General features: G+C 39.7%; 1 protein-coding gene across 2 annotated transcripts in view; it reads left to right on the forward strand.

Annotated features, from left to right (window-relative positions):
• Positions 1-27,972, forward strand: part of TLK2 (tousled like kinase 2) — a 116,445-nt gene that overhangs the window by 78,131 nt on the left and 10,342 nt on the right. For both annotated transcript variants that reach the window (XM_077780289.1, XM_077780291.1), the window contains 8 exons: positions 3,448-3,600; positions 8,303-8,369; positions 9,368-9,465; positions 11,009-11,090; positions 16,352-16,443; positions 21,704-21,793; positions 25,016-25,185; positions 26,978-27,116. In XM_077780289.1, the coding sequence (XP_077636415.1) occupies positions 3,448-3,600; positions 8,303-8,369; positions 9,368-9,465; positions 11,009-11,090; positions 16,352-16,443; positions 21,704-21,793; positions 25,016-25,185; positions 26,978-27,116 (891 nt within the window). The remainder of the gene's footprint in view (positions 1-3,447; positions 3,601-8,302; positions 8,370-9,367; positions 9,466-11,008; positions 11,091-16,351; positions 16,444-21,703; positions 21,794-25,015; positions 25,186-26,977; positions 27,117-27,972) is intronic.

The raw sequence follows: 27,972 nt of genomic DNA on the forward strand, positions 1-27,972 counted from the left end.
TTTCTTACGGCTATTATAACCAAAATACCATAAATTGGGTGGTTTAAACTACATAAATTTACTCTCTCATAGTTCAGGAGGCCAGAAATCCAAAACCAAGATGTTGACAGACGATATTTCCTCTGAAGCCTCTGGGAAGGTTCATTTTTTGATGTTCTGTGGCTTGTGGAGCATAGCTTCATTCTCTGCCTTCATTCTCACACAGTGTTGCCCCTGTGTGTCTCTGTGTCTTCTCTCCCTTTATAAGGACATCAGTTGTATTGAATATAGGCCCACCCTACTCCAGTGTGATCTCATCTTAACTAAGGACAGTTCTGTGACCCTATCTCCAAAGGTTCTAATCTGAAGTTCTGGGAGTTAGAACTTAAACATATCTTTTTAGATGACCTACCTCAGCCTATAAGGATGCCTAAGGCAAATTCTCTTGTCGTCTTTTAGAGACAGTAGCTTTTTAAATAGGATTATTTAGATTTGAGTGAGATAGATTTATCAGATCATCAATACTTGTGTAGAAGATAGAAATACTCTTTCCATGGGTGATAAATGGCAAGCATTCTCTAAAACTGATACAGTGCAAGAACTATTTAAGGATCAACTCTAAAAGGCACTGTCAAATGTGTTGGAGATATAAGGCTTAATAAGACATGGTCCTTTTTTAAGAGAAGTTTCAGTTTACTGCTTTAACTCCAGATTCTTCTCCCAAAATCTAAGAAGCATTGCTGACGGACTATCTTTAGATGACTTTTATTTATAAGTGTAAATAGCTAAAATCATTTCAAGAACATGAAGAATTAACGTAGAAATTGTTATATGTAATCATAGTCTCTGGTGCATCCATTTTTGTGTTCAAGCAGGCGCTCTTGTTCTTAGAATATACGGTTTAATATTTCCCCAGAGATGTTTTGGCATCATCATACCCTGTGTTTATGCCTTAATATATATGATGGCTGATGAATCTCTGGAGATCAAGTTTTTTGAATTCTTACTGGAAACAATAGAAAAGTAGTTTTATGTTTGATAAAGGTGATTGCTAAAAATCTCAGTCTTCCAAAGCAGCCAGTCCTCAAAGATAAAATGTTGTGGAACTTCACTAGTGCACTATAGTTTATAGTTTAAACTATCTATTGTATGATTATCTCCAGAGAGTTTATTGTGCCTTGCATTCATGGTCCATGAAAGGGTAAAAAGGAGCTAAAGATATTTTACCTTTTTTTTTTAAATTGGGAAACTCCTTTTGAGAGACAGTTCAGAGACCATGCTATTCTTGAAGATAATTCATTGGGTCAGAAAGAGGATTTTGATTTTACCTAAGGATTCTACGTCTCAGTCCAGAATTCTTTTAAGCCATGAATGATTCATACTACATATTCTTTGCTGGGGAGGCATATCTCTAATGATAGTTGAAAGTTTTTTTCAGACAAGAAAAGACCTCTTTTGAGTTTCGATTTCCAGTCTGTTAAATTGACATCCAGTCAGCAATCCAGCTCATCCTGAAGCCAAGGGAATTGTAGTATGAGATGAACGGTTATTGATTTAACAGTTCTTTGGTTAGGTTAACCTTGCTTACAGTATTGTCTTTATAGATATGGCAGCATAAATTGTATTATGGGCATCTGCCCTGGAATATAGTCTTGTTTTTCTGGTTGCCATTCTTATAAGAAAAATACACTGAATATAGGGAAGGTCTGGAGACTGACTACTGTAGTGTTCAGGAAAGAGGGTTGAATAGATTTTACTTGAAAGTGCATTAAGGGGCGCCTGGGTGGCTTAGTCGGTTAAGCGTCCGACTTTCGCTTAGGTCATGATCTCGCGGTTCGTGGGTTCGAGCCCCACGTCGGGCTCTGTGCTGACTGCCAGCTCAGAGCCTGNCATTAAAAATTTAGATTCGGATATTTTGCAGAAATGAAGGTGGAATCAAGAAAAGGAGGTGGGTGAAAGCATGGTAGAGGGAAGAGGTGAAGGGAGCTAGCATTTGATTCTCAACTCGGGTAGGTGATTTAAAGATTTTAATAAAGGGCTAATGCCAAATCTTGGTATATTTTTAATATGCCAAGTCTCCAAACCTTAACATCTATTAGGCATATACAAAAGAAATATAGTTTTCATATATTGGTATTTTTATTGACTATTAATGTGAAAATGGGTTGATAATAGAAAATTCAGACTTCTTTAGGAAATCCTCTGATGGTAATGGTGTTAGATATCTGAAGAATCTTTATGTATGTTTTTTATGAATTCATTTTATGTCCTGTTCCCTAAGGAGCTTTTACTAGCAGCAAGGCTTCATTGTGCTTTCTCTCAACGAACTTGATTTTTAAAAACTTAGTTTAGGTTTGACCATATCAGTGAGTGGGAATGACTAGGGGGTTGTGATGGTTCACTTAGAGTTAGAATAAATGATAGATCTAAAAACAAAATCTTTTTTTTTTTTTACTTTGTTCAGCATCTTTCATATTAGCTATCTTTCTAGAAATAGTTTGAGGAAACTTTAATCCAAATAAATAAAAAAGGCACTTGGAACCTTTTGTAATATTTTTCTTACATAAATATGGTAAGAATTTTTACCATTTTATGGTAAGAATTTAATAGAGCCATACCAAAAGTTGATTTCTTTAAAACAATTTTTTTTTTGTGTTACTCATTTTTGAAAGATAAAAATGAGTGCGAGCAGGGGAGGGGCAGAGAGAGAGGGAGGCACAGAATCCAAAGCAGGTTTTAGGCTCTGAGCTGTCAGCACAGAGCCCAACCCGGGGCTCAAACTTGGGAATGGCGAGATCATGACCTGAGCTGAAGTCGGATGCTCAATGAATTGGTGCCCCTAGAGTTACTGTTAAATTCACACCACCCAGGCACCCCAAGAATTACTTTCTTTCTTTTTTTTTTTTTTAATGTTTTATTTATTTCTAGGAGAGAGAGAGAGAGAGAGAGAGAGACACTGTGAGCAGGGGAGGGTCAGAGAGAGAGGGAGTCACAGACTGAAACAGGCTCCAGGCTCTGAGCTGGCAGTCAGCACAGAGCCTGATGCGGGGCTCGAACCCACGAACCGCGAGATCATGACCTGAGCGAAAGTCAGACGCTTAACCGACTAAGCCACCCAGGCGCCCCAAGAATTACTTTCTTAACTGTTAAAAAGAAATCAGAAAATTGTTTCTTGAGTCAGAAAATAAGGTCGCAATGGAAATTTGATATTGTTCCTGCCTACTTTCCTGTTCTGAGCGTAATCATAACTAGTGTGTTAAAGCACAGACTCATTCCAAAAAATCTTTCTATCATCAGTTATTTGGCTTTTCCAACCCAAAGTTATAACCAGATTTCTACTTGATTTAAAGGGCTTACTTTTTCTCAACTCTATCAAATATATAGGTGCCAAGATACTTGTGTTTATTCTCCAGCCATTTTACAGTGTTTTGACCTTCTTCCTCTGTGCAACATCTTTTATGTCTCTAGGCAGCAGGAAAGGATAAATTCACAGAGGGAAGAGATAGAAAGACAACGGAAAATGTTAGCAAAGCGGAAACCCCCTGCCATGGGACAGGCCCCTCCAGCAACCAATGAGCAGAAACAGCGGAAAAGCAAGACCAACGGAGCTGAAAATGAAACGTATGTTCTTTATTAATTTGGACTCTGTGAGATGCCACACTCTTCCCCAAAATACAAATGCCCTATGGAGTGCCACTGGAAAAAGGATAAATTACAGGGGTATCTAGGGTATAAGGTTTCTTTTAGTTACAGTGGTGAATTTGCTCATAATTTCTGTAAAAACTGTGTAAAATTCATTCATTTTCCTTCTATGAAAACCATGTAAAATGCATTCATTTTCCTAGTCCTGATCTTAGGTATTTTTTTCCTTTTTGTTGGGGGTGGTTGGGTATATTTTGGGGTTTGTTTATGTTCGTTTTTTTTTTTTTTTTTTTTTTAATTTTTTTAAATGTTTTATTTATTTCTAGGAGAGAGAGAGAGACAGCGTGAGCAGGGGAGGATCAGAGAGAGAGGGAGACACAGAATCTGAAACAGTCTCCAGGCTCGGAACTGGCTGTCAGCACAGAGCCTGATGTGGGGCTCGAACCCACGAACTGTGAGATCATGACCTGAGCTGAAGTCGGACACTTAACCGACTGAGCCACCCAGGTGCCCCTGTTTGTTTTTACTTTTATTGAGATACAACTGACGTATAGCATTGTATCAGTTTTTGGTGTACAACATAATGATTTGATATGTGTATATATTATAAAATGATTCTCATAATAAGTTAACATCCATCGTCTCACAAAGTTATAATTTTTTTCTTTGAGAATTTTATGATCTACCCTCAGCTCCTTTCAAATCTACAATATGGTATTGTTAACTTTAGACACCATGCTATGTATATCTATTTATATATATGTATGTATCACTGTTTCTTTCTCCATTTATCCACTCATGGACACTAAGGGTTTTTTCATGTCTTAACTGTTGTGAATAATCTGGCAGTAAAGATGGGGTACGTAGGTCTTTTTGAGAGAGTGATTTCATTTCCTTTGGATAAATATCCAGAAGTGAAATTACGAAGTCATATGATGTTCTATTTTTTGAAGAACTGCCATGCTGTTTTCTGTAGTGGCTGCGCCAATTTACATTCCCACCAGCACTGCACAAGAGTTCCCTTTTCTCTACATCCTCACCAACACTTCTTGTTTCTTCTCTTTTTAATTATTATTTAGGTATATTCAAATGAGCGGGAGAAATAAGGTCATTTGACATCATGGTCTTTGGCCCCTCTCACAACAGATATGATGTCATCATGGTGGTCAGATGACACAGTTGCTTATGTCTGGTTCTGGGTTAAGGTGCATTGGTATTATCTTAGGGGGATTACCTGGCTGCTCTTTCAGACTGCAAAATGTACAACTAAAGAATGCCCTTAACTGGTCTAAAGAGCACATAGTTGACAGTCACAAAAACTGTAGGAGCAAGCTAAGAAAAAAAAATAGGTATTATTTTAGGAAAAGGATATATTCCCAGTAAGCCAAATCTTGACATCACCAATATTTCTTCCTATTCTGTGGACATGTGAGACATCAGTATCTTCAGTTGCAGTGTAGTCTTTTCTACTGCCAATCAGAAGGTATCACATAGCTGCCATGAATGGGAGGGAAAGCAGAGCCTTAGTATAGATGCTTGCTTTTTTCACCCCTGCCCTGTGTCAGATTTCCCTAGTCGATCATCACATTCTTTTTTTCTTTAAATTGTTTTTATTTGAAAATTTTTTAATGTTTATTTATTTTTGAGATAGAGACAGAGCGTGAGCAGGGGATAGGGAGAGAGAGGGAGACAGAATCCAAAGCAGGCTCCAGGCTCTGAGCTGTCAGCACAGAGCACGACATGGGGCTTGAACCCACAAACTGCAAGATCATGACCAGAGCCTAAGTCAGACACTTAACTGACTGAGCCACCCAGGTACCCCTCTTTAAATTTTTTTAATGTTTAGTTTTGAGAGAGACAGAGAGAGACAGAGAGAAACCAAGTGCAAGCAGCAGAGGGGCAGTGAGAGAGGGAGACACAGAATCTGAAACAGGCTCCAGGCTCTGAGCTGTCAGCACAGAGCCCGACATGGGGTCAAACCCATGCACCATGAGATCATGACCTGAGCTGAAGTCAGACACTTAGCTGACTGAGCCACCCAGGCTCCCGTGATCATCCCATTCCTGACCACTAAGAGACACTTCCTCTAGGGCAGGAGTTGAGAGGTTTTTCTGTACTGGGCATGCTAAATACTTTAGGCTTTGTAGGCAGGCTGGTCTTTGTTGCAACTACTCTGCACTGCTGACTGTTGTAGCCTGAAAGCAGCCGTAGACAATACATAAATGAAAGGGTATTGGCTGTGTTCCAGTAAAACTTTATTTACAAAAGCAGACTATGAGCTGAATGGTCCATGGGTCAACTAAGCAGGAACTGCCAAACAGAATTGATATGGGAAATAAAATCTATATATAATTTATCTATTTAAAATACTTCTTATACATAATACGAAGGCATTTAAGTCATTGCCTCTGTCTTCAAGAATCTCTCAAATTAAAAAAGGAATAAAAGATCTATACACAGTAGTGTAGACAATCTCTGAAGAATTAATGGTGACCATGAAGCAAATTCATGANATCATGACCTAAGCGAAAGTCGGACGCTTAACTGACTAAGCCACCCAGGCGCCCCGGATGTTTGAAATTTAAAATACATTTTTCATAGAAATAGTCGTCAGTATTGTAATCAGTGTATCTATAGTGGCTTCATTGGTTTTTCAGGGGAAAAAGAGATTTTGGAAAGCAGTCATGGTGGGAGTCTTTGAAAATAAGTTTTAGGTTTAAAGATAGACAAAAGTTAATGATATTGTGTAATTTATTGAAGAATATGTCTTTTGCCTTTATGTTTTTATATCAGTTCTCAAGAACATGAACCTGCAGTCCACCTCACGTGTACATGTGTACTACACTCATGTTGAAAGTCCATGACATCCCATTCCAATGAGAAAGATGGCTTACCACCATTCTTTACTTCATACATACTTGGTGTTTTGGGGAGCCTTTTCCTTGACATTCATTTAGTAATTTTAAGTTAAATGCTTATTGTACAGTTGGCCCTATTCTGGACACTGGGGATACAGAGCTAAAGGATACAGCCCCAGCCATAGGAGCTCACAGTTTATTTAGGGAAAATGAACAGCTGAATAAACTAATTTCATTGAGGATAGTGATAAAAGTATACACAGTGAATAAACTTGGAAAATATCTTCATTATTGTAACTAAATATTTCACTAAATATTTTAAAGCTAGATTTTAAATTTAAAATATTTTCTTTCAGAAAGTCCAAGTAGGAACCCAGATTTGAAAGATCTCTGGGCAAATGTTGTACACATTAATCTGATTATTATCTTCGTTTGTGACCACTCCCAGATTTATTTCGTGAAGAGACTGTTCCTCCAGTATTACTTGAAAATTATTTAATGCTAACGTAGAAGACTATTGGCTTAGAAGTAAGAAAGAAGATATAGGCTGTTTCCTTGCCATAGAACAATAATTAGAACTCAGTCTAGGCCAGTAGTGTGCCAGTAAGCAGTTGCCATCTGGAGTGCTGGGTAAAATCCAAGCTGGAAGGCTTTTAGTCCAGTTTTTAATTAAAGTGTCTGTGAACTTAAAGTATCATTCGTTTGGTGGGAAGCCAAAAACGGTCCTCTGGAGCCTTAGAGTGAGTCACATTATTACCTCTGATATCGATCCTGTTTCAGGCAGAGAGAATCTCTAACTGTAATTTTTCATTTCTCCTTTTTCTGCTGGTGTCATATGGAGTATGGATGCAGGTACTTCTGGCTCTGTGAAGGGACAGGTGTAACAGCCCTAGTGGATGTATTTCTTCGTTAGTCTCTTTTAGTCAGACCTCAAAGTCCGTTACATAGCTCTTCCTGATTGATAGGATAGCTGTTTCTTCTTTCTCCTGTTCTTTGGAATACAGCTGAACAGTGACATCTAAGTCTATGTGTGTGCTTCTAGAATGTGAAGGAGATGAAGATGGCGGAGTAAGCTATCGCTTATTAAATGCTCATTCTTAAGATACAAAGTTATGATTGGAGTAGGTGGAACACAACAAGTGACTACCCATCAGGTCAGCCCTTTGAGAATTGTATTCAAATACCATTTTGCAACTAGGGATTATTTCACATTCTCACTTGGTAGTCACAACAGCTTTCTTGGGACAATTGCATGCTGCAGTTTTAAGAAACTGAGACAAGTTAAAAAGTTGCTTGTCCAAGGTCAATGTGACCCTTGGACAATGTGACTCAGGCCCTTGGCCTGAGTTGCACTTTGAACCCTAGACCTCAGACTCCAAATCCTGGACCCTTCCTCTATGTTGTTCTACTCCTTGTTATCATGGTATCAGAGTCTTAAGAGGTTCTCAGAAATCATCAAATCCATTGGCTTTTTATTATTACTGTCTCTTCAAAAAAAAAAAAAAGTTCAGGCATGTAATTTTTGGCTACCTCTCCCAGTGGATTTTCATCTGAGTTTGTATAGATGAAACTCATTTTATAAATAATGTAAAAATATAAGCTCATTTATTTTTCTCTTTTTTCTTTACAAATTAGCTTCCTTTCTTCATGTCACATCTAATAAATCACAGAAGTTTTCTTTTGTCAAATTGCAAGATAATCTAGCTTTTAGTTATTTTAACAAGCGAACTGACTTTACCATATGGCCTGCTTTGGCATTTCTCTTTTAACAGACACACTACAATTTCAAATAGTTTACTGGAATTTCTACCATTATCTTCCAGGTTAACATTAGCAGAATACCATGAACAAGAAGAAATCTTCAAACTAAGACTAGGTCATCTTAAAAAGGTAGGTATAATGAGAAAAATGTGTCTGGAGAAATCATTTTACATGTAGTTTTAAAGCAAATGCCATAGTTGGACATACCTGCTAAAATCTGGGGAGTTCTTCTCCCCATCATATCCTGTATTTCTAATGGGAGAATTCATGTCTTTCAGTTTTTGAGTCAACTCCAGCCACCCAATGAGAGCACATTTTCAACCAATGATGTAGCAGTAGATAACTCTGCATCTCTCATAAAGCTTCATAAGTAGTTATCCTTAGAGTAAAAATTAAATATTCAGTATGAGCAGGTGGTTCAGATTTGATCTGAAAGCTCTTAATATTTTAAATTACAAAGTAGCTCTTATATCTTGCCTAAACTTGTACCAACTATGTTATAATACAAAGGCACCTACATAAAAATTGTTATTGATGATGTTCACAGAGGTGTCTTAAATATATCTTGCCCATCTCCTAAATTCAGCAGCCCGTACATTTTTGGTAGATGCTACTTATGGTGATGGTGGTCAATAAGCATTTAATATACTGCTGTTGGTGTGTGTTTTTCCCACTTGGTTCTCAGATCTTGTTAAATGAGTGGAACTTAAGGCGCCAAGCATAATCCATGCTTACAGAGCAGAACCAGATAAAGAATTTGATTTTTGTTTAGAAAACAAGCAAACAAAAACCCAATTATATGCCTGTAGGTAAATACAGAGAACATTTCTGAAAATTTACACAGGATACTTAACAGCAGTTACATCTGGGAAATGGGCATGGAGATGAGGGAGCAGGGCAGCAGAGGGCTTTTTTCTTACTTGTACTTGTTTGTATGGTTTGAATTTTATTTATTTGCTATGGGCTTGTTTTTTGCTATTAAAATTCTAGTTCTTAAAAAAAATCCTTTTCATTGTGGAGGAAACATTTTCCTTGAGTTTTTCAAAAGAGAAATGTCTGTTTTTGAAATGAGATTCTGAAAAGGTAGTTTCCTGTGTTCTGAGCTGTTTCTTTCCTTTTCACTTTAGGAGGAAGCAGAGATCCAGGCAGAGCTGGAAAGGCTAGAAAGGGTTAGAAATCTACATATCAGGGAACTAAAAAGGATACATAATGAAGATAATTCACAGTAAGCAACTTGGGGGTATTATGTTGGGTTGGAGATTGCTGAACACTTTCTGACATGAATTGAACGGTCTAGAATGATGTTTCTGCTTAATATAAATTGGGTAAACGATTCCATAGTGTAGTTAGCTCAATTGCAGGGTGTGATACAGGTTTGTGAACACAACTGTGACTTGCTTTAGTTTAAATATATATATGTTAGATTTATATGTTAAATATGTGTCTATACATACAGCATTTTCACATAAGTAGGGTCACTACACAGTATAGCTTTGCAGTTGTAGGTGTTTGGGAGGGAGCAGATTTCAGATGCCTGCAGAGCCCTGCTAAATGGAAGCGTGGGCGACAGTGTGGTGTCGTGGAAAGGCTCCTGGGTTGAGGTGGCACTTTTGGAATGACCTTTCAGGGTCATTTTGGGTGCCGAGATCTTAAACAAGGCTGTCTTAAAGTTTAGCGTGTTAATTGTAGATGAATGCCCACTTTTGTTTATCAGCCATTTAAAGGATTGAAACTCCAAAGTAGATTAAAATGGGAAATAGCTTCAGTTTGTAATCTTTTCTTTCCTATGTTTTTCTGACCCTGAAAAATGATTTTTTTGGACCTAGCTATTGCTTGTGTTTTTTTTGTTGGGCCAGTGTGAACCGTGGGTTTTTCTTTCTGTAAGGTGGCAGGCCATAGCAGCTACCATGACCGAGCACTCTGTATGTGTCAGGTATAGAGCTAAGTGCCCTTAAGCTGTCTTCGCGATAGCCCAAAAAAATTAAGTTGACTTGACCAGGAACCCACAACTGTGTGACTAAACAAAGAGCTGAACTTGCCGTGGGACTCCAGGCTGACCACCACGCAGCAGCGGCGCCCCTCTCTTCAGCCATCCCACTGTCTCAGTAAAATCGTTTTTCTAGGATTGGAGCTATTTAAGCTCAGGAGCCAGGTAGAAATAGTTTTAAAGTTATTTTTCAGAATCTCTCTTGTCTTTGTCTTATTGTTAGAAAACAACACAAGGTGGAATCCTTTGTGGCAGAAACAATTCTATCATGAGACTGTCTCGAAGAGGGAAAATGAGCATACATAGAACATGGGACTTACTTTATAATCAGATCTGTTTTTAAGGCCATGTAAAATATCTTGGAATTTTATTGTATTAATTTTGGAATGGTGGGAACAGGTGGCTTTTGAATACTTTGGAGGAACTGAGTAGCACACTTTGAAAATCCCTGATCTCCTGTAGTCTGTACCCTGTTCACTTCATAGCCAGGCAGAAAGCAGAAAGGTCAACAGGGGTCACAGGCCCAGTTGTGGCTGTGCTAGCAGCTGGACCTTATGGCTCTATAGCCAGTGCCATTCCTCGTTTTCATGTGGTGTCTCTGAACTAGGTAACTTACTTCATGTTCACAATTAGCTCTTTTGGTGGGTGGTGTTACCAAACTATTAGTAGCAGCTATAATCATGTGTATAGCATGTTACATATTCCAGGAATTTCTCCCAGTGAATCTGGAAGATTGTGTGGTCCTTGACCTCAGGATGTTCTGTATTCCCTGTTTCCACAGATTTAAAGATCATCCAACGCTAAATGACAGATATTTGTTGTTACATCTTTTGGGTAGAGGAGGTTTCAGTGAAGTTTACAAGGTAAGTGTAAGAAACTGGATACAAAGACTAAGGATTAAATTATTGGTTATTACTGACTTGGAGAATATTAAGAATAGTGATAATTGTGGGTTGCTATCTATTGGTTGAAATTCACAAACTTCCTAAGGCAGGATACAGTATTTTGCCTTGTTTTCAAGTTTGGAAAATTAAAAAAACAAACAAACAAAAAAAAACCCAGGAAGGAAAAACAGTGCTCTTTATGAAATTATGGTGGTTTTTATTCTGTTTCTGTACTTCCTGCCCCACATTTGTTAGAAATAAGTATGGGGGCACCTGGTTGGCTCAGTTGGTTAAGTGTCTGACTTTGGCTCAGGTCATGATCTCGCGGTTCGTGAATTTGAGCCCCATGTTGGGCTCTGTGCTGACAGCTCAGAGCCTGGAACCTGCTTCAGATTCTGTGTCTCCCTCTCTCTCTCTGCTCCCTTCCCCCAAACATTTTTTTAATGTTTGGTTTTTTTTTGAGAGACACAGAGCACGAGTGGGGGAGGGGCAGAGAGAGAGGGAGACACAGAATCTGAAACAGGCTCCAGGCTCCGAGCGGTCAGTACAGAACCCGATGCGGAGCTTGAACCCACGAACTGTGAGATCATCACCTGAGCCGAAGCTGGATGCTCAACTAATGGAGCCACCCAGGCACCCCAAAACTTTTTTTCTAAAGAAATAACCATGTGTTACTTTTATTCTTGTGATTAAAAAAAAAAAAAAAAAAAAAGNAGCTGGATGCTCAACTAATGGAGCCACCCAGGCACCCCAAAACTTTTTTTCTAAAGAAATAACCATGTGTTACTTTTATTCTTGTGAAAAAAAAAAAAAAAAAAAAGATGCATTAAAGTTAATTCTTATTTGAAAACCTGCTTCTTATTTTTAAGAAGTTCTCCTCTTCTAAGAGTGGTAAGTAGCCCTGGGATCCTGAAGAAGCATCCTGACTTCAGCAGGGCCGGTGAGGGTCAGACCACTGTGCCTCTAGTTGATTTGTACTAAAGGAGAAATTCAGCAGGTTTTCAGTATAGCTGCAGCTCCATAACATGCTCACCAGTCATCACCTTGTTTCTGTAGGTGTTTCTGGCACCAGGATTTTACATGCAGAGTCGGTTTATTAAATGGTCTTTACTGCCTAGCCCTGTGAATTCCCTTTTCCTGAAGTGCAGCCTTCACTGTTGGGATTTATGTTATGCCCTCTGAATTTATATTTGGGAAATTGAGCAAAATAATGTGTTCATTTCAGATAAAAACAGTAAAAACTAGTTCTGTACCTCCCTTTCTTTTAAAAAATATTTTATATTTATTTATTTTTAAATATTTTAATTATTAATTTTTTTTTAAATGTTTATTCATTTTTGAGAGAGAGACAGAGCATGAGCAGGGTAGGGACAGAAAGAGAGGGAGACACAGAATCCAAAGCAGGCTCCAGGCTCTGAGCTGTCAGCACAGAGCCCAGCGCGGGGCTTGAACTCATGAACTGTGAGATCAAGACCTGAGCTGAAGTTCAACACTTAATCGACTGAGCCACTTAGGCACCCTAAATATTTTATTTTTAAGTGATCTCTATAACCAATGTGGGGACTGAACTCACAACCCCGCAGTCAAGAGTTGCACACTCTACTGACTGAGCCACCCAGGCATACACCACCCCTCATATTTTTTATTGCGTTAAAAAATAACTATTTTATGTAACCATTAGTGTCTCTCTCTATATATGTATATATGTGTATATATGTTTTTTGATTGAAGTTTAGTTGGCATACATGATATATTTGTTTCAGGTATACAACATAATGATTTGACAATTTTCTTTGTGTTAATTTTTACTCTGATGATATATTAAAAAATTTACCATTTTAAGTGTACAATTCATTTGCATTAAGTATATTCATAACGTTGTACAACTATTACTGTCCACTTCCAGAATGAGAATATTATTTTTAGTGTACTGTTGGGTTTGATTTTTTAGTATTTATATTTATATTTTTTATCTGTGTTCATAAGTGCAACTGGCCCATACTCCTCTTTTGTGTGCAGGTATCATTGTTTAGCTTTTATATCCTAGTTATCCAGAGTAAGTGGTGAAATTTCTTTTTTCCCATGCCCTGGAATGCATTGCATAGGAATTGTTGCCTCCTTAAAAGTTAGAGTAGACTCAGAATCACATGGGTAGATGTCGTTGTAGAGGAAAACATTTTGATCACCTTTTCAGTTCCTTTTACGAATATTGATTTATTCAGATTTTCTCCCCCTTCTTAAGTCAGTTTTGATAATTTTCCTGGAAGATCCCCTATTTTACCTTGATTTAAAAATGTCATCCATGGGGCATCTTGCATGGCTCAGTCAGTTAAGTGTCCGACTCTAGGTTTCAGCTCAAGTCATCGTCTCATGGTTCGTTTGTGTCTAGCTCTGTGTTGACAGTGTAGAGCCTGCTTGGGATTTTCTTTCTCTCCCTTTCTGCCCCTCCTCTACTCTCAAGCTCATGTTCTCTCTGTCTCTTTCTCTCTCAAAATAAATAAACAAACATTAAAAAAATATATCATCCATACCTTAGTTTTTTCTCTTTTTTATTAAATGTTTATTTTTATTCATTTTTAATTTTTTACTTTTTGAGAGAGAAAGACAGAGCGTGAGAGTAGGGGAAGGGCAAAGAGATGGAGACAGAATCTGAAGCAGGCTCCAGGCTCCACGCTGCAAATTGTCAGTACAGATCCCGACGTGGGCCTCAAAACTCACTACTAGTAAGATCATGACGGAACTAAAGTTGGACTGAGCCACCCAGGCACCTCTGAAGTGTTTATTTTTATATCTCTTGAGTGATAGGTCAGAGCTGAGTCAATGGTTTTTTTCCCTAAGAATCAACTTTTCGTTTTGTTTATCAAGTCTACTTTTTGATTTTTTTCATTAACTTTTGCTTTTAATATTTCCTTCCTTTTGCTTTGTTTTTGTTTTCATTCTTGAATCAAATACTGAGTGTATTTTTTATGTTTGGTAATTTTTAAAATTGTAGTACAAGAACAAAATTTACCATCATAATCATTTTTAAGTGTACAATTTAGTAGTGTTAGGTATAATTTATATTGTTGTAAAACAGATCTCCAGAGTTTTTTCATCTTGGAAAACTGAAACTTTACCCATTTATCAATACCTATTAATCAATAAGTCTCCTTTCTCAGCCCCTGGTGACTGCCATTCTGAAACTTTCTGTTTCAGTGAATTTGACTACCTTTAGATACCTGTATAAGTGGAATCACAGTATTTGACTTTTTGTGACTGGTTCAGTTGACTCAGCATAATGTTCTCAAAGCTTATCCACGTTGATGTGATAGGATTTCCTTCTTTAAAGGCTGAATAATATTGCATTGTATGCATATACTTCATTATCTTTGTCCAGTCATCTGGCAGTGGGTGTTGGGGTTGCTTCCTCTCCTGGTCTGTAGTGAATAGTGCTGCTTTGAACATGCATGTGCACATACCTCATAGAGGCCTTGCTTTTAATTCTTTTGGCTGTAAATTCACAAGTGAAACAGATGCTTTTTTAAAATCATCAGCATTTGTTCTTGTTGCTTCCCAGTTACTTGTTAGTGATTTCTTCATCCTATTTTTTTCCAGTGTGTTCCTTATACATGTTAACATTCCTGAAATTTAGGTGCGTCTTCCAATGATGTGTAAATTCCATGTAGCGATTTGTTTTTTGTTCTTCTCCACTCTCCAGAAGCCCTTCTTAAATCAGTGGTGGATCATGGTGTCTTGGATTCAGAAATATGGTGTAGTAGATGGACAGAAAGATACTTGTAGTATCATTAGTGCTTTTACAAATTAGGTGATATTTGATCTGGCTTTTAATGGCTTGAAATGGTTTTCTGCAGCAAAGGTGTGATGTTCTATAAGCTTGCAGGTGGACTTCTGGGTCTGTGAGAAAAGTAGAGTTCAGAAGTTTCCATTTTTGTGAGATAATGTATTCTGTTTGAGTTGTGTAGTTTTTATGTTTAAAAAATTCTGGTTTAAATTTAGTATAAATTAGAAGTTTTTTGTGTAAGTAACCGTCTCTTACAGTTAGTGCTTTCCTACAGGTAGCTTACATTTTAAAAGGTCCATAGAACAGTAGTCATGGCTATTCCTGTGCCTGTTGCTTTCATCTATTCATAACATTTATGGAAACTGGTAGCTAGACGGTGATAGTGCTGGAACTGGAGTATTAAGTTTCTTATCTGAACCTTAATTTTTTTTAAAGTTTATTTTGAGAGAGAGCCTACTCAGGGGAAGGGCAAAGAGAGAGAATCCCAAGCAGGCTCCACGTTATCAGCGCAGAGCCCAACGTGGTGCTCAATCCTAGAAACGATATGAGACCATGACCTGAGCCAAAATCAAGAGTCTGAGGCTTAACCCCAAGCCACCCAACTGCCCCTCATTTCAACTTTAAAAACAAGAAAAACTATTCATTCCAAAGGAGTTCTTTTGTATAGAACTACCCTGTTATGTTAAAATACTACTCGCTTTACCAACTGAGACTTATACCCAGCATCCTCACAAACCCACCTGTTTCCTACCCCCTGTGATCCAGCACTACCTAGCTGATACAGGATTTTCCAGCAGTGGCGGTCCTTGGGGGAAAGTATGTCCCTTTCTTTGGACAGTGCTGGAGAAGTGACCTGGTGTGACTGACTTTAGACATGTTGGCATCAAAAACTGCTTTTTATTTTCCCGTCATATGGGTGGGGCTAAAGGCAGGGCTGTTCTTTTATTTGTATTTTAATAAACACAGTATAACAAATTACGAGGTTATTTTCTAAACAAACAGTGAAGAGGTGTATCTGGAGGGGTTATTTCTCAAGGAGCCGATAGTGTGTGTCCCCAGCATTTCAGAAGTGTCCTGTCCCAGTGTCAGCAGAGGGGCAATATAGCCCAAGGGGAGTGAGGTCCTAGAGAGGGTGGATGATGTCCGCAGAGTGAACTGTTTGGAGGTGACTGGTAGGTGCAGGCTGTTGTGCTGTTTGTGCTCTGTACTGGGTTGTTTCCTAAGCCCCTTGGTGCCAGTGCGTCTGGAGACTTCTAAATTATCTGATCACAAGTTTCAAGAGAATGGTTGCAACTCTGAAACAAGTATGTGATGTGTTATCATCCACTGTTGTATTTATTTTATAATGCATTTCTGGTTTTGAATCATGGATGTGTTAAATAAAAGCTTCGAGTCCATTTTTTGCCTATAATTCTTGTTAGCATTTATCCAGAACATAATTTATCCCTTTTCTTTGCAGGCATTTGATCTAACAGAACAAAGATATGTAGCTGTGAAAATTCACCAGTTAAATAAAAACTGGAGAGATGAGAAAAAGGAGAATTACCACAAGTAAGTGGTCCTAAAGCATCTGATTTTTCAAAATTTGGTAGGAGCAGCTGTAGTTTGAGCACTGTGCTAACAGCTGTACACGCGTTATTGTTGTTCATTTAATCCTTATGACTGTCCTGGGAGAGTGAAGAGGTTTTCCATCTTACTGATGAGCATATTGAAACTTAACAGAATTTGAGTAATAGTGAAGAAATGTCTGAGCTGGTACTTAAATCTAGACTTCCCTTAATCCAAAACCCATGCTCTTCAACCTCCCTTTCCATTGTGTGTGTAACATTAGCTACAGTAAGCAAGTAAAGCCTCGGGAACCGTCTCGCTGTCTGTAGAAAGCAGATGATGGAGTTCCGTCAGTGCCTGGGCATCCTGAGGGGCTCTGAGCAGGGCTTTTCCCTGACCGTTCAGTCATTTCTTCATGGAGGAAATGGGGAGGTGGGGCACCTGGGGTCCCCTTTTGACTGCAGTGGTGCTTGTTTGACATTCAGTTTCTCAGTGCTGTGTCCCCCTCCCCCTCAGTTTCCCCTCCGGATTCTCTGTGCTCAGGGTCCTGAATGCCACTGGCTGGCGCCCCTCCTGTCTGTTAGGAGAAGGGCTGGAGGGTGACTTCTTGAATAGAATGAATAGAATGAATAATTATTACATGTACAGGTGTAAATTTCTTTGATCCACTAATGGCAGGTTTTGCTTGTTTCCCCCACCCCACCCCAAGCTTCAGAAGGTTGGAATTCATGGCTCATTCAGTTTGGAGGCCCCTTGGAGGCCATGCATAACTGATTTGCTATTAGGATCCCCACTAGGCTTTGTATTGTTTCCTTATTGTAGACACAAGCACTGAATTAGACATGTCCTAACCCTGGAAGGAGAAGACATCCACTTTTAATTTAAACAACTCACCTCCTTTCTCCCCTCCTCTCTATGAAAGTTTTGTCTTTTCTTACAAGTTGTACTTTGAAGGAAAAAAAGCAGTGGACTTTGAAGTGGCCTTCTTTTTTTTTAATTTTAAAGTTTATTTTATTTTGGGGGGGCCACAAGTGGTGAAGGGGCAGAGAGAGAGGAAGAATCCTAAGCAGGCTCCATACCGTCAGCGCAGAGCCTGATGCGGGGCTTGAACCCACAAATCATGAGATCATGACCTGACCAGAGCGAAAATCAAGTCAGACGCTTAACCGACTGAGCCACCTAGGCGCCCTGAAATAGCCTTTTAATTGGCTTCTAAATCTCAGGGGGAAAGTAAAACATTTCTGCATCATCAACAGTTCTTGGGGCCTAGACCAAGGCAACTCTTGCTGTGTACATGTAACTTCTCAGGGGTCCAGGAACTCCCCCTATTCTGTGCTGAATGGCACTCAGCACCGGAGAAGTGAAGGTTCCTGTGGCGTTAAGAGAAGTCGGGCTTAGCAGAGGTAGGAAAAGGGATGAAGAGTGGTTTATGCGTGACACCCTGTGTGTGTATCTTACATGACAGGCAGCTGCAGTCCAGATGCTTCTGAGGAACAGTTACTTTATTACAAGCACATTCCAGTCACTTGGCATGCAGGGACGAATGGCATGCCATAGTGAATGCCAGGAGCACTTCAGAGAAGGAAGCCACATGTTGCTCTGACCAGTTATAAATGAGAAATGTCCCCCTTATATTGAGACCCTCAGAGTGCGTAGGGAGTTGGAATGGTACTTGCTCCTCTTTAAAAATGCCTTCCAGCTATCCTTGGAGCCTGTTCTGTATCCTACGTGTGCCCTGACCACTCTGAACCACTTGACTTTATGAGGGTCCAGCCTTGAGAAGGTGGTTCCTGTGCTGGGATTTGCAAATACTTGGCCTAGTCACAGCATCCAGCTTTTAGGCCGGCCCTAAAGAGAACTCTGCTGAGGAATACCGTGGTGACTGCAGGTGGGGTCCTGCTCACCTTGGCCTTTTGAAACAGTGAGGGATCGAAGCCTGGACCATGTACTTCCATGACACATCTGGCAAGCTGTTTTGAGTGCTGATGGGTAGAGGTTGGGTATGTTCCTCACGTTTCTCTACCAGACAGAGTCATAGAGCAAGTGAAGGGGTTGTCTTCAGCTGTCTGAGCTCTTTACTGGTGCAGCTCCAGCTCACGGTGGTGCCTTTCTGCTCTTCACCAGAGGTGGGAATTATGGCACCCACATATCTTTTCTGGAGCCGTCTCTGCAGGGGCCACTTCCTAGCTGACAGACACGTGGGGCTCGGGGATGGAGTGTGCAAAGTTCTTAAGACCTCCATTCACGCTTAGGGAGAAATTCTAAAGGACTTCTACCTTTTTTTGAAAGATTTTGCTCAATATGAAATCATACTGATGAATACAGGCTATACAGATAATAGTGAATTAGCAAAATGTCATTAACTCTTTTGAACTTTCAGAGGTTTATGTCAAACATATAACAGATTTTAGAGTGTACCTTAAAAAATTTAGTATTAAACTAAAAAGTGGTACCCTTTAGTGTTGTGGTAACATAATAAAATATGAAAATGCTGCTATTCTTTTGTATGGTAATGTCTGATTGCTTTTCCTTTCGTGGGAGTGACTTTCCAGTCCCATCTGGAATCAAGACATTTATTTGAGTAAAAAAGGAGGAAGGACTCAAAATAAAAGCTTGTTTTGTTTAATTTTGAGTTCTGTTCTGCACCTCCTTTCCTTCTCCCACAAACAAAAAGCAAACTGATAATTTTACTTTTTCATCATTAAAGCATTAGTAGGTGTTATAAGATTTTTTTTTGCAAGAGTTCCCTAACTTCCCCAAATAACATATTAACTCTACAATAGAAAACCTTTCATATAAAGCTGTCCACAGAAATAATTTTATCTGAATTAGTTCGTGTACACTTATGTATGATGGCCTAATTTTTTATGATGAAGTCATTTTGAAAGTCTGAATATATACCCACTAAAAAAGAGTAAAAGACTAACATGTTAGCAGATAAGGTTCTTCCAGTTTCTTTTTCTTTTTTTAATGTTTTTATTTATTTCTGAGAGAGAGAGAGCGAGAGAGCGTGAGCAGGGGAGGGTCAGAGAGAGAGGGAGTGACAGACTCTGAAACAGGCTCCAGGCTCTGAGCTAGCTGTCAGCACAGAGCCCGACGCGGGGCTCGAACCCACGAACCGTGAGATCATGACCTGAGCCGAAGTCCGATGCTTAACCAACTGAGCCACCCAGGTGGCTCCAGTTTCTAATTAAGGTTTCTGTAGTGCATTATCCCTGGGATGCTAAATGAAAAGCTGAACATATGACGGATATGGAAGAGCCACTGTCTTGCCTGATGAAGCTCAAGAAGTGGGCCTAAGCCTCATGTGATGCTAGGAGAGTGTGCCCCATGCTCCGGGATGCAGCAAATGTCCTTAGCTGGCGAGACTTTAAATGACCCTTCTTTTGGTTCTTAAGTTTTGCCTCCTTTAGTTTCCTCTATTTCTTATGCCTTGACAGAGAAATCAGTCTGTGCCCTGAAATGCACAACAAAATCGAAAAGTTAAAACAGAAGGACAGAGAACTGTAGATTTTTAGTATGTTAGAGTAAGAAATGGCATGAACGGTTATCTGGTTAGTCCCTAGCTTTCTAAACTTGGTTTTTGTTAACAGCATCATCTGAATTTTACTGAACGAACTATTACGTGGGATCTTGATATACGAAAAGGACACGTGTGTTGCTGCTTAGTAGGTGGAATGAGGAGCTGGGCCAGAGCTACATTTGCTCAGCGTCTGCACCGGGGCTCCGGAGGCCTGGGTCTCCAGGGAGCGTCCTCGGACACCTCCAGTCCATCCGGTGCAGCGATGGGGAAGCCCAGAGAAGTGGCGTTAACGCAGCTGGGATTCTTGCAGCCAGGTTTCCAGGTCCCAGAGTAGTGGTGTCCTGACCCTTCTCGGCCTAAGTGCTGGCTGTCTTTCCTGTTCAGAAAGACATAAAGATGATGAAATGAAGTATCAGAAGAAGCAAACATTGCCAAAAGTGTCAGCTTAAAAAATAAGCCTCGTCAGGCTCCGTTTCCATTCGGGAAAAATACTTTTTCATTTCTTTTAGATTCTTGTTCCTCTCTCCTCCTTGCCCTGATTGTTTCCTCGGCTTTTCTTTAGTTGGGTATTTTGTTTTTTTTTTTTTTTTTTTTTTTTTTTTTTTTTTTTTGACATACTGGGATACACCAGTTTCAGGAACCGTCACCTTAATTGTATTTTACCATACTCTGGAAAGTTTCTCTTTTCTGATCTTGCCTTATAAGAAAATGCCCCAAAATAAATGATACTAGATTACTTAAAATATAAGAATTTTCTATTCCTATCTTTGTAAATAAGAACTAAACACTTTAAAAATTTGTTAGTAATGATATTGAATAAACATGTTCTATTCTTTTAAAACTCAATAACTATGTCAGATTATATAGTATATTTTTTGTTCCTAATCTCGTTAAATGATTTTAAATTGGAAAAGTACTTAATAAAAAAGATGTTAATATGTATATGTGTAAATTCTCATTCCAAGAAAACTAGGACTTCATAATTTTCTATCAGTTTCACATTTTTTTAGGAGAAAGTAAAGCTGATGGCCCTTTAAGTTCTTTTTGTTTGTTTGTTTTTTAAATTTTTTAAAATATTTCTTTATCTTTGAGAGACAGAGAGACAGAGCATGAGCAGGGGAGGGGCAGAGAGAGAGACACACACACACAGAATCCGAAGCAGGCTCCAGGCTCTGAGCTGTCAGCACAGAGCCCAATGCGGGGCTCGAACTCCTGAGCTGTCAGATCATGACCTGAGCCGAAGTCGGCCACTCAACCAACTGAGCCACCCAGGCACCCCTTTAAGTTCTTTTTGTAAGGAGAGTTTAAAAACAAATACAGAATACTACTAATTGCCTTATACAGTCAGTAATCCTTTTACCCAAGGAGTTTACATGCTAAAATTGATTTCCTTGATGTATCCCCATAAACACTTAAGAGATAGGAAGTTTTTGAGGAGAGAGAAAAAGCTGTCTTTATGATATTTGGGCATAAATATAAAACAGGTGAGACTGTGATAGAATGAACTTGAAAAGATTGACATCCATTCATTCAACAATATTTGAGCCTCTACTATTTTCTCAACAGCTTGGTGGATACTAATAGTGAAAACAGGATGAGGGAAGATACCAGGGTCAGCCAGACCTGAATGGAATGAATAGGCAGAAACAAGGAAAAGTGAGAGAATATGTAGAAGTATCCTTTTAGAGGTCTAAAAGACAGTCCGAAATACAAAATGTTAATTTTCCACTTTGTTTACAGGCACGCGTGTAGGGAATACCGGATTCACAAAGAACTGGATCATCCCAGAATAGTTAAGCTGTATGATTACTTTTCACTGGACACTGACTCGTAAGTACCGTGCCATTTTAGCTTAGTAGTTGATACTGTTTTCTTCCAGTGTGTTGACTACTCATGAAATAGAGCTTAAATCTGGGTCAAGAAAATACTCTCTGAGGGAACCAAGTGCATTTATTTATGGGCAGGTGATCCTGTGTGAATTCATGTTTGGGCCAAATACGTCTCTTAGCCACAGTACTTGTATAGTTGTGTTTAACAGTAAGCTTGGGTTGGGGAGGAATAGGGCTAATATGTAGTATTTGACAATTTCTGTGATAATACATTTCTCAACAGGTTCAGTTTCAAGGTACTAACTTAAAAAATAGAACAGCTTTATTGCTTTATTGAGATATTATTTAAATGCCATATAGTTCACCCACTTAAAGTATACAGTTCAAGGCCTTTAGTATATTCACAGATCTGCAGTCATTGCCATAGTCATTTTTAGAACATTTTCACTACCTCACAAAGAAACCCCATACCTTTTGCTATTACCCCCTTATTCTTCTATCCCACTCCCAGCCCTAAGAAGCCACTAGTCTTTTTTTTTGGTCGTCTCTATAGATTTCCTAGTCTGGACTTGTATATGAATCACTCATGTAGTATATGGAGTTTTATGACTGGCTTCTTTCATTTGACATGATGTTTTCTCAAGATTCCTTGTTGTAGCGTGTATCAGTACTTCATTCCTTTTCCTGACCAAATATACTCCATTGTATGAATATACCACCTTTTGTTTGTCCTTGCATCCTACCAGTGGCTTAATAACCAGCTCATAAAATTCCTGAAAATTTAACTGTCAGCTCTTGGTAACTGTCACAAGTTGGTGGCCAGCTGCCTCTGACGTGCACCAGTGAGTGTGGACTGTACGAGAGAGCCTCTGCCCCACCCTGGAGATTCTGATGAACGGTGACGGGTCTTTTAAAGAAGTACCAACAATGTGATTTATCATAGAATGGGAATGAACGTGGCACAAATGAAGGCATACCCCAGTGCTGCCTGAGACAGCATAGCCTCACAGGCCTGTAGTTAGAGCTGGAAGGGATCTCAGTGCATCTTTCTCATTGTATAGATGGAAGTTTGAGGACCAGAAAAGTGAAATGACTTGCCTAAGATCTTTAATTCCCTAGGCATTGTTGTATTTCATTACTGGGTATAGGTAAGCTCTGTCACCTCAGGGTTTACCCAGGAGCTTAGGAATATTTCAGCATCTGGAAACATTTTCTCTGTAGGCGTCTGAACTTCAGAGTCAGGAGAACAGGGTCTAGCCAGCAGGTATTCCTCTTAGCCTTCCAGGGTGAGTCTAGGCACTCGGGCCTGTTCCAAACAGTAGCTGTCTCAGAGACTGCTATGCCACGAACCACCCCACATTTAGAAATGTTTCCCAAACGGCAGACCTTCATTCCCTTTGGAAGCATGTATTATCCCTTTTTCCATCTGCCCAGAGATGTCCCCTTTCCAGAAGTGTGGCCCTTGAACCAGGCATAGTCAGTGTGTGTTTAGCGTGGATGGAGTTTAGAAGAATATCTAGTTAGAGAACAGGTCTCTAAGGTTGATTAAATCCCTTGAGTATTAGGTAGACCACTGGCCCTCCCCCCATAACAAAACCCCCCACCCCAATAACAAAAAAAATAAAAAATAAGGAGAATGACTTGGATTATCTGCAGTTTCAAATTGTATATATACTTTGAACTAATTTGAGAAATTGATTTAGATGTGTGCTGTTCTTGAGTTGTTTATTTTGTTTTTCCTGTTGTGTGTGTGATGACTTTTAGACATCATTTTAGAAAATATTCTGAGAGTTGTTTGGGTGTTAAAGTGACATTTTAAGCTTGTACTTGGATCAAAGAATACATCCAATAAACATGAGAATCTGTATCTCAGATCAGAGAATACATAAATTTTTGATATTCATTCTCAAATAGGGTGCTAGCGTGCCCTAGTATGCTTCATCAGAAACATAAACTGTTCAGTTCGGGGATCCGGCAGGACTGTGTATGTCCACCTTTCACTGCGGTGCTTTTTCCCGGAGGCCATGGTGCTTGTCCTGAGCCTGTTTGCTCTCCGGTCTGCTTCTCCCCCATACCCTGTTCTGCATCTTAGGGAAGTTGACCCTTGTAGGCTGTTCTACCAGGCTCCTGTGACAGTTGTTCAGCTGGGCTCAGCCACCGGGGAGACTGAGTTGGTGGTGGGTAGAGACACTCTTCCCTCTCCCCGCTGTGATTGCCTTCTCTCTTGGTGACCCTGGGTTCAGGTTGCACCATCTCCGCCCTCTGGCCCCAGGGTGCTAATGGCTTCCTGTTCTGGATGATCTCTGGGGTGCCTCCTGGCCAGTTCATCCTCTCAGCTCTTCCATCATCCATGTGATCAGTTCCCTGAATTAAAACCTCTCTGTTTTAAATACTCAGGTGGTTTTTATTTCCTGACTAGACCCTGAGTGATACAACCATATTGTCACAGCTTAGGGTAGTTTAAAAGGTCTTCTCTCAGGAATACTCAAACAATTCAGGAAGCCTTATTACTTCAGTTTATAATTGCCTTGGAAGATAAACACATGACCCTTCATGCCACAAATGATATGTAGTTTTAAATTTGGGTCTATGATGAATTGATACAGTGAAGGAAAAAACTCACACTATGCAGTAGCACATTTGTTAGAACCACGGATACTGTACTTGTAAAAGTTCTCTTACTTCTTGTGGTTAGCAAACAGCAATTATATTCAGTATTGTGCCAAACTGTCAGGAGATATGACATGAATCCAGTTCTTGGGACCTGGGCAAACCCTAGATTCTTTTTCACTGTCAGCACTTAGGGTCATTTGAAATGTTCACATTGAGAATTGTATACTTGAGCACAGTATGCTTGTAGGACTGGAGCACGGTGTGGGAGTGTGTAGGAGACCCCTCTGAAAAGATACGTAGCTTAAATACATTATAGTTCTTGTCAGCGTTCTTGCAGTCTAGATTTAAGAGGAGGTATGTGCAGGTGCCTTGTAGCACAACAGATTCCAGTGTGGAGCGTAAGAAGGCTCTTCACCGGGAGAGAAAGCAGTTTCCTTCCTGGGCAACCACTCAGATAGCTAATACTGAATAAAGAAGAGAAGAATACCTTAAGGAACAAAGAAGTACAGAGCAAGAAGCTAATTGCCTGAAGTTTTTACTGGGGCTGGTTTAGTTAGTCTTGATCTGCTTGCTGTTTCCCACAGTCAAATGTTGGTTTATTTGTCTTTAGGTTTTGTACAGTATTAGAGTACTGTGAGGGAAATGATCTGGACTTCTACCTGAAACAGCACAAATTAATGTCGGAGAAAGAGGCCCGATCCATTATCATGCAGATTGTGAATGCTTTAAAGTACTTAAATGAAATAAAACCTCCCATCATACACTATGACCTCAAACCAGGTATGTCTGATTTTTAGGTGACAGTATTGATGGCTTTTCTCTGGTCTTATAAGTGACTTCTAACTTGATAAAGTTGGAGAATGTGGCAGGAGCCTAGGAGGCCTAGTAATGTCTGGCTTTGCCTGGGTAGGCATGGGAATGAAAGAGGCCTGGCCACATAGTGCTGGGTTTGAGAGGGTGAGTCGGATGAAATGCTCTGGAGAAACCGTGCCCTTGTCAGTAGAGCCAGGGGCAGGTCACCACGTCAGCCCGATTTAGCAAGAACTGCTCTGGGCAAGCTCCGTATCACACTACATAGTAGTCCTCTCCTCGATGAAAGTGCCTCCAAATTAATGACTTATTTTGCAGGTGTGCCTCCCATTTCATTAAATTCGAACAGTTTTACATCTTTTTGTATGGTTACTGTCAAATTTCAGTAGTCCTCAGCAAACAGTAGAGGGCAGTTAGAATTTTTACCTCTTTTTTTTTTTTTTACAGTTAACTTTTTTAAATGTTTTTATTTATTTCTGAGAGAGAGAGAGAGAGAGAGAGAGAGACAGCATGAGCAGGGGAGGGTCAGAGAGAGAGGGAGACACGGAATCTGAAACAGGCTCCAGGCTCTGAGCTGTCAGCACAGAGCCCGACATGGGGCTCGAACCCACGAACCATGAGATCATGACCTGAGCTGAAGTCAGATGCTTAACCGACAGCCACCCAGGTGCCCCCTCTTTTTTTTTTTTTTAAACATTTCATTATTGGGGCGCCTGGGTGGCTTAGTCGGTTAAGTGTCCGACTTTCACTCAGGTCATGATCTCGCGGTTCGTGGGTTTGAGCCCCGCGTCGGGCTCTGTGCTGACTGCCAGCTCAGAGCCTGGAGCCTGTTTCAGTCTGTGACTCCCTCTCTCTCTGACCCTCCCCTGCTCATGCTGTCTCTCTCTCTCTCCTAGAAATAAATAAAACATTAAAAAAAAAAATTAAACATTTCATTATTTTTGAGATAGAGAATATGAGTGGGGAAGGGGCAGAGAGAGCGACACAGGCTCCAGGTTCCGAGCTGTCAGCACAGAGCCCAACGTGGGGCNGTGTTTTAGAAGTCTGCATATGTTCCCTGTAGACCACTGGAACCAGTTTGGCTTGGATGTTGGGAAGATGGTTCCCATTTACCTCCTGGTGGGCACAGTTGTTAACTCTGCTTTCCTCTACTGGTAGCTACATATTAAATCTCACTATTCACTATTCTTTAACGTTCTAATACAATTCAAATGACAAAATTCATTGCAATGAAGTGATTTTTAAAACGATGGCCACTGTGTGATTGGGTTTTTTTCCATTACTGAATCCAATACATTTTCTCATCATAGGAACTGTAGGTGGCACTGTGGTATTAGCTTTGATTCCCTTGTATGGGTTTTTGGGTTTTTTTCTTTTTTTCTTTTTTTGGTCCTGAAACTACTGTTCTAAATAGAGTGGTTTAGAGATTGTTACTGAAAGTTCAGATGAAACTTTCCCACCATTTTTGACCAGCCGTCCAAGTGATATTTTATTTTGGCGAGTTACTATTTTTTTTCCACTGCTCATAGTGGTGGTTTTGGCACATCTAGCAGGTGATTCTTGGAAAATGGAAGTTTGCAGCCAGACACTGAGGACTCTCCTCCAGCATCCAGAGTCCAGATCATTTTATTCCAGGAATTTAGATGTTTGCTATTATGTGCAAGAGTTTGAGTTCAGTTGTCCCCTTCTTGTCTGTTTTACCTTGAACTTTTCTCTTACTTAGTAAGTCTCTTTTTATTCATGAAGATTTTCATCTTTTTAGGTAATATTCTTTTAGTAAATGGTACAGCATGTGGAGAGATAAAAATCACAGATTTTGGTCTTTCCAAGATCATGGATGATGATAGCTACAATTCAGTGGATGGCATGGAGCTAACGTCACAAGGTGCTGGTACTTATTGGTAGGTATCCGGGAGATCTGCCAGGTTGGCTGGTGGAGATATGGCTGTGCTATACTGAAATGTTGGTAATTAATAATTAATGTCTACGTTCTGTCTTAGGCAAAATGCAGTTAACCAAAGTAGATTTTCCTCCCCAAATATTACTGCCTTTTCAGCAGTTTGACTCCCTGTGCTTACATTAATTTGTCTTAATTTTTCTTTCTTTTCTTGAAAACCATTGAGAGAGAATATGTATGGCCAGGTGTTGGAGTTGTATGTTTCTTCCCAGGGCTGGCCCTATGCAATAGGGAGAGAACAAGGTTGCTCATGTGTATTTAAAGAATGGCCCTACATTTTTTTTTTTTCAGTACAAATGCAGGTCTCTTCTTATGGGTTAATGGGATAAAGGATTCATTTCTAGAGTTGCCTATGGATGAGGCACTGTTAAGAACTAAAGAGATACGAAGATCAATATGTAAAGTAACCCCAGCGTCCTTTGAAATCTAAACAGGAAAAAAGTGAGCACATTTGCCAAGAAATTTATCCATATCCATCAGCCATGTTCTAAAAGGTTTTGAGCCACATTTCTTCCCATCTGTTGTCACTCATCTCCCCACCACCACCCTACCCCAGCTAGCTCTACCTGCTTGTTCCATGACCTCTCCTATTTCTGCCTCCTTTTGACAGCAAGAACTGTAAAAGATCCCTGCAGCCCAAGCATTTCACTTTGTGATTGTAAAGGTGTGTTAACAGAGCTTCCTTTTTACTTCTGACTTGGTAACAGAAAGCTGCCTATTGGACATTTGATTCCAAACATAGAGAAAGCCTCCAACTACACTGAGGTTGGAGTGGGTGGGTGGGAGGGGTCACACATGCT

The sequence above is a fragment of the Crocuta crocuta genome, unplaced genomic scaffold (genome assembly GCF_008692635.1).
Source record: "Crocuta crocuta isolate KB4526 unplaced genomic scaffold, BGI_CrCroc_1.0 scaffold288, whole genome shotgun sequence".
Taxonomy (NCBI): domain Eukaryota; kingdom Metazoa; phylum Chordata; class Mammalia; order Carnivora; family Hyaenidae; genus Crocuta; species Crocuta crocuta.